The sequence below is a fragment of the Hordeum vulgare genome, chromosome 2H (genome assembly GCF_904849725.1).
Source record: "Hordeum vulgare subsp. vulgare chromosome 2H, MorexV3_pseudomolecules_assembly, whole genome shotgun sequence".
NCBI classification, from domain to species: domain Eukaryota; kingdom Viridiplantae; phylum Streptophyta; class Magnoliopsida; order Poales; family Poaceae; genus Hordeum; species Hordeum vulgare.
This window is the reverse complement of record NC_058519.1, coordinates 13,974,540-13,981,911: the sequence shown is the minus strand read 5'-3', so window position 1 is coordinate 13,981,911 and position 7,372 is coordinate 13,974,540. Positions and strand designations below refer to the sequence as shown.

Sequence of the window (7,372 nt, the reverse complement as noted above, 5' to 3'; positions counted from 1 at the left end):
AGAGGAAAATGAGTATTATTGCTTTCCTTACCTGACATACTAGGCAATGGACTAACGAACGTCAATTTTTAAGAAGCTCTTGCTAACTACTCCCTCCATTTCTTTATAAAGGGTATTTCTTTTTTGATAAAATTCCAAAATGTAAGGTGCATTTTTTAATTCCCCGTATCTTTTTTAGCCCTAAAAAAGGAAAGTAACTTCCTCCTAAATGCATGCATCTCTCTTTGTAGAAAAAGAAGGATAGTATCTCTCTCCTGATTGAATGTATTTTTACTTTTTAGCCTAACTCATTTACTTGTTACTAACCAATAAATTTAAAAGCTTAATTTTGTTCTAGATTATCTATAATATGTTGCCTTGTTCGCCATGCCCGAAAAAAAACACCTTACACAATATATTTGTTTTGTGTCTTATCTTCACCTAACGCACCATTGTTCTATGACCGGAAATCACTAAGGCTAAATGTTAGATTTTACCTAGCTATAATATATGGCTACATAGGTAGATCGGTCGACTATGACACTTGTAGTGGCATGTGTTCCTATCGAGTAATTATTTTCTGCACTGAGCACTAATAAAAAAAGGATAACTCATTCCCCCGTAAAGTGGATACCACTAGGTTAGTGGGATGAGCTATTTCAGGTGCTCGGTGATTTTTGTATAATCAACCATTAGCTATGCAACAAGTTGGCTATGCTGACAGGCACTTGAAACTACCAGATCTTCAGAAATATATAATCTTGCATATATGATACAAAATTACTAGAGAGTGGTAAAAAGCAATCTTCTACAGTTTGTTGTCGTTATTCCACCCTGAAATCAGGTTGGATCGCATTAACTCGATAAAACTATTAGACATTGCACATCAATTTCTGCAAGATTCTCCATCAACCCACCAGATGATATATATATATATATATATATATATATATATATATATATATATATATATATATATATGTATGTTTTATCAGTAAAACATCAAAGTGCAAATTTTATTTCTTGGTCACTGCTTACGTTATCACAGCATTTGAGACGTTTACTGATCTCAAATACTTCACAGTTCAAACTTGTTTTCCTTATGGGTTTTTTCTCTTTTACTTTTTGGTACATTGTAGAGTAAAATACTTGTTTGAAGATATCAGTTTTCATTTATGTTAATGCATTTTCATTGTCTTAACCTCCTTACAATTTCAGACCTCATTGGCAGCATAAAACTTGTGTCAGTTTGTTCTTGAAATTTCTTCTGGTGGATCGCACTGGATACCTTTAGAAAGACTTGCCTATATGATATAACTTTTTTCAGACGCATAGTACACAAACATACATTCACCCCTGTGAAAGCATGCACCCACACCCAATGGTGAAGCCAGCCAGAAGAACCTGTGGGGTCAATGCTAGTTTTTGGATTATTTTGTTTATAGTGTACAGCAAATGTTCAGTGATTTTAGCCTGGTTTTTCAAAAATCCGAGGAGTAAGTTGACCCAAAAGCTTACAAGTGAAAACGCCACTATCGATGGCGCCTCGTCATCGATGATGATGTCGTCTCCCACTGAAATAATATTTCACCCTTATAAGGCACACATGTGTCAGGGGTTTGATCCCCCATGGCCGATAGGTACAACCACCCTCTCACAAGCCATCCAGCCACAGGTTCGTTCACTACATTGGTGCATTGGTGACATAATTCTTACCTAAGTGAAATGATGTGGAATAATTTTTTGGATTTTTTGTGTGTTTAACGAGGTGTGGAAAATATTGGATACAATGGTGTATTTTCTATTATTATTGCGGAAGGGAATACTAATCATACGTCTTAGCTCTAAGTAAAATGTTGTCAGAAAAAAGGTGCCAACATAAGTCTTTTTAAGGGTAGTGTTATTCAACAAATGTTGGCTGGGGAGATGGCATTTGCGAATGATTTTTGCCGCAATTTATGTTGTGGGAGCATGGCAATTCCTGTGAGCGAACACAGCAAGTCTCGCAGCAAAAATTCTTTTGTTTTCATAATTTGCCACGTGTTTCTGAAGAGAATAGCGATGTGTGTTTGAAGAACTTGCCATAAAAAAGGTTCACAAATGCCATCCTCTCTAGGGAACGTTCGTTTGCTATCTTTTAATCATCAGTTTCTTTAATTTTACTCTCCTAAGTAATTATTTTCCCTAAACATGTGGATACTCACTATGGACCTATCAAATTACATGGAGAAATAGATTAATTTCCAGTCTTAAAAATACAAATCTAAATAGAGTATAATGGATGCACACAATTGTTTTTACATTCCTTTGAAGTAGCCCACAAATGCAAGTACTTATTAATGAAAATATGAATTATGTATATAACATATTTATATTCATATTGTAATGTTTAGTTTTATTATGTCAAATATGTTCAGTTATGTTTATGGCAAAGTTTACTTTTGTTGCGCTAGCAATATAGTTCAAATTATGGAGTTGGAAATTTTGTTCATGTTTTAATAATTATAAAATGCGAATGCACAAAGCTAGAGAATTCAGTTCAAAATAATTTGGGGGTTAAGTTTTGGGCATCGATTAGAAGCGACCCTCCCAATACACATAATTGTTTTTGGATTTCAGTTTTGGGTGTGGACTTTTGGGTATTAAGTATTGGGCATCGATTAGAGTTGCCTTAGTACGTACAGGACAAATCTTCTTATAACATAGAAACCGAAGTGTCAAAACATGCTTAATCAGTACTCAACTGTAAGCATGAATTAATGTGGTTCTTTCCTGAACAACAGATTGTAGTCCTGAATTTTATTGACGGCTGAGTGTAACATCATAAAAGTTTCCTTACACACGCGCGCGCGCGCGCACACACACACACACGAGAATATCACATCTATTACATATATAGCTTCTATATTTTTTTAATAAAACATAGCTTCTTCCTTCTGTGGGAATGTTTTTACTTCGACATTACTCTTCCCTTCAGCAGCTTATTTTCATGTACAGAAGATAATAATAATAACAATTAGGGCTGCTGACATCTATACAATATGACGTTAGAGATCAGAATATATATGCTCCGTGAACGGCAGTCTCAGAGAATGACACTAGTTCTTTGTAGTATCACCACCACTGCCACCTGATCCGTCCTCTCCTCCATGGCTACTATACTGGTCCCGTGGTATGGCATGGTGGTTGTCCACGGTTGTGCTGCTGCCTGCACCAAGGGTGGGTTTTGCACTAACGGCCTTGCCGGCGATATCATTCCTCTCTATCCCCTTTACACAAATCACCAAGCCTTGAGTAACCATGGCGAAGACAAGCAAGACAACTAATATCTTACTCCTGCTTGCTTTCAGTGGCTCTTTCATGGTGTCTGAATTAACTTGTCAGAGAGAACATGCATAGGAATATCGTAAAGTTAATGGGCAAAGAATGAAGGATGTCATGAGCAAGAAGAAACTAGCTAGAACAAAGAGTCAAACCTGAGAAATCTCCACCTTGAGATTCGATCAACGTTTGGATATTCTACCTGTTGTTTCTTGAAGGCTATGGCTTGGTCAGGTCAGGAACACCTTATATAGTCAGAAAAAACTAGTGCGCAATTCAAATACGCAGAGAACCGAACAACCAAAAGGTTATTGAATGATGCACCATAATTAATAAACCATCATGTGGGACGTAAAAGGTACTCATGGAATGCCTTTGGGACCAGTTGAGTCCAGTAGGGAAAAATGACAGCCCGATGTAGAGCCCACCCTTTACTATGGCCAGTAACATAAATTATTTGCAAATATCGCCAACTCTGAAGATTATGGTGGTTACTTGGCCTAATCATTGTCAATGTAATCATAAACTATGCGTAAATCATCAAACACTACCAATAGTATTTCCCACTGAGATAGTGGTTTATGCTTTTCTTACAAAGACGCGACGACGACTTGATATTTTATTTATAGGTGGAGAATAACCCTGCCTAATTTTTAACCCAACCGCTTCAATTGGGCACTAATGTGTCATGATCTATCTATGTAAGCATATAGGTAGAAGGACAGATATTAGTGGAGTCCTTGAGCTCTTAAACATAGTGGATTTCTCTATTTAGCTCTATGTTTATCAACAATAGTACTACTTGTGACCCTTGGGCATTTGGCTCTGGGCTATATATCATCTCCGCCCCTGCAGATGAAAGTTCTCTTGCATAGTAGAGTGTCCAGAATAATTGTTGAGCAGAATATATGAGATAATACAGCCTCTTTCTAGCTAGTTAGCATAGGGACTTTGTAGCTGCAGGTAAAACTCAGTAAAATTTGTCAAGTTTTGTACGTTCTTCGTCCGGAATTAGTTGACGCTCAAACGGATGTATCTAGAAGTATTTTAGTGCTTGATACATCTGTTTGAGCGACAACTAATTCTGGTCGGAGGATAAGTACAGTTACAAGAATAATAGTTTGCACTTTGCGAAATACTGAACAAATGGACAATATCTCATTATTCTAATATCCCTGCCGCGGGCGGGGGGTGGGGGGCACCTTTACACTAATGACTTAAAAATCATATCGGTACTTCATCAATCTGTTTATGTAAATTGTTTTCAAATAAATGGTATCATGTGAAAGCTATATGTTCGCTGATTATGATATTGTACGTTATGAACATGTTTATGTAAGTTGTTTTCAATGAAACTGTATATTATGAAAGTTATATGAGCAAATTAGTGTGGTTTCAGCTTATGTAAACAAATTGGTGTAGGTTCAACTTACATAAACAATGACTGGGCTTTGAGGAGAGGAATGTTTTTCATCAAAGTGAAATATTCCCTGAAAACTTTATTTCAAAAATTAAACATCTTTCCTAGTGTGCAATTGGATCATGCCAGCAGACAACAGGCGAGACTGTCGTGAAAAATTGCATTCCCTATGCACATTCATATTTCCCTTCATCTCTACATATAGCTATTATTATATATCCCTTTTACTTTCTTACATTTTCAACATTTCTTGCTAATTTATTAGATCATATATTAGCAAATTATATTGTTCCTTCAATATTAGTCTTATGAATCCTTAAAAATATCTTATGAATCCATCAATATTATTAAACTCCAAGTCGATGGTTTATATTTTATTCATATAATAAAGGATTCGATGTGTACCTTGCTTTATCCATCAATATGTTTTATTCATATATCTTATGACCCTATGCACATTCATATTTCCCTTCATCTCTACATATAACTCCAAGTCATGTGATCAGCCTTAATTTACATATAGGTAGCACAACTAGAAACGACGACATGCAACTACTACTATATGTATGACTCAAAAGAGTACGTATACATACCCTAGCATGCAAGTCTGCTACGTACAACGACATGCATATATGAGGCTGCTCATGGCTTGGCTTCTTCGCTAGCAATTTCATGGCCACTTCCTGGCATGTTTCCAGGGCTGCTCCAGCTGCTATACTCCGTCCTCGGTATAGCATGATGATTGTCAATCGCCGTCCCCTCTCCCGTCGCTGCCGTCTTCACTACTCCATCAAGTTCATGGTCTCTCGGCGCCGTGCGAGAAGACACGGCGCAAGCATTAACCATTACCATCGCAAGGACAAACAGAGGGAGAAGCTTCATCGTGCAGCTGGTACCCTAGAGGTGGTATAATGGCTTGCTGGCTGTCCTATAATGATTTTGGGTCGAGACACAAGATCTGGTGATGCAGATTAATAGAGATCTGGTGACACAAGATCTGTCCTATATTTATAGGCAGAGAGATAGATTAATAGAGCTTTCTGAACCACATGGAATCTCTCTATGGTAATTTCCATTTGACAGTTGGCAGTGCGTCTTTAATTATCTTGTGGGTTCTCCACCTTGGTGAGGCAATTTCTGGTGGGGTAAGCGCATTTCCTGCCCAACTCAGGAACTTTCTGGAAAATTCTTTTTGCATCTAAAATTTGGTGCAAAACATTTTAGTATTGTGGAATAATGCTCCAAATAGAGACAAGTGTGAAAATATGCACGGATATTTTATTAAAAAGATAGATGTCATTTAGTGGAGAAGGGCTATTATTATATTTCATTTTTAAGCTAACTTTCAATATGACATAATACATATCATATTTCTTCTTCTTTTTGCAGGAGCGTGGCAGGTAATAAGTTTGGTAAATTTGACTACAAGAAAGAACATACCTATCAAAGGTGATTTCATTTGGGTGGTAAGATCTTTAAAGCATGACTTGTGATAACCTGGTCTAACCTCCTTTTCTCTTATCTTTATATATACCTCCACGCAAAACTGTAGACATCAGGCACCCGGGATTCTGAATCATAGGTGCATGTCGCATCGCCACGGTGATCGACTGCAGACAAACAGTCGACCGACACTTGTTCAAATAAAAAATGTGAATTTTGAAAAAGTAATATAGTATTATAAAAATGTTAACAAATTCATAAAATGATCACACATTTGAAAAAATAATACTAATTACAAATATATTTAATGAATTTAAAAATGTTTAATACTTTGAAAAAAGTGGGAAAACTTAAAAATAATTACCCAATTTCGAAAAAATTGTTCGTGAATTATTTAAAAAATCAGGTGTCTATAAATCGAAACAACAGAGGAAAAAATGCACAGAAAAATAAAAAGACATAACAAGTAAAGATGCAAATAAAATAAAAGAAAAAATAAGGGAGAACCAGACTTTTTTTCTAGCCCGTTCTCCCATCCCCAGCAGGAAACACTGAGAGAACTTGTGGCCAGGGCTATGATTCGCCCGTACAATAACCTTTAATTGGGTCGCCTCAAACGATTGCAATTTCGGTAGGCCTCAATGTAGTTCCTGAGAGGGGATTACATTGCGTGAATTTTTGTTTGCTTGCATGAGAGGCATATATTTGCTTCTCGTGGAGGCACACATTTGTACCGTTCGAAAAGGAAACAAATATATATTTTTAATTTCACAAGAGGCACATGTTTGCTTCTTGTGCATGCACAGATTAGGTTCGGCAAGGCACAAAAAGAAAATCAAAGGACGACAACGTGTGAAAATGTTTCAAATGATAACCCTCCTCAGATAATTGCTATGGACAGCAGCCCCTGTAGGTGTAGGCTCGGAAGGACCGACTGGTCCGGCAGTAGGTGTTTTCCCCTCTTTTTAGCCACTATGTAGGCATATTTCGATATTGGTAAGCAAATGGACAGCAGCCCCTGTTCAGCCACTATTTTATTTTTCTTATGTTTGGCCACTGTGAGCTACTCCCTTCGTTTTGTAATATAATTTTTTTAACACTAGACTGCTATTAAAATATTCCTGTATTATACGATGGAGGGAGCAAAATTTTGAAAACATGGTGGCATAAAATAGTTTAGAGATGCAGCTTACTTACCTTACAAACATT

At 36.8% G+C, this 7,372-nt stretch overlaps 1 protein-coding gene across 2 annotated transcripts; it reads right to left on the bottom strand.

Moving 5' to 3' along the window:
* Positions 1 to 2,747: 2,747 nt before the first annotated feature.
* Positions 2,748 to 3,599, bottom strand: LOC123429182. 2 transcript variants are annotated; one of them, XM_045113243.1, is made up of 2 exons: positions 3,456 to 3,599; positions 2,748 to 3,355 (listed from the first exon to the last, which is right to left on the bottom strand). In XM_045113243.1, exon 2 carries the CDS (start codon positions 3,339 to 3,341, stop codon positions 3,078 to 3,080), a length of 264 nt encoding a protein of 87 aa, XP_044969178.1. In that variant the 5' UTR covers positions 3,342 to 3,355; positions 3,456 to 3,599; the 3' UTR covers positions 2,748 to 3,077. The 2 variants fall into 2 exon arrangements, with proteins under 2 accessions (XP_044969178.1, XP_044969179.1); XM_045113244.1 differs by having other exon boundaries at positions 2,748 to 3,346; positions 3,456 to 3,588.
* Between the last annotated feature and the right edge of the window lie 3,773 nt (positions 3,600 to 7,372).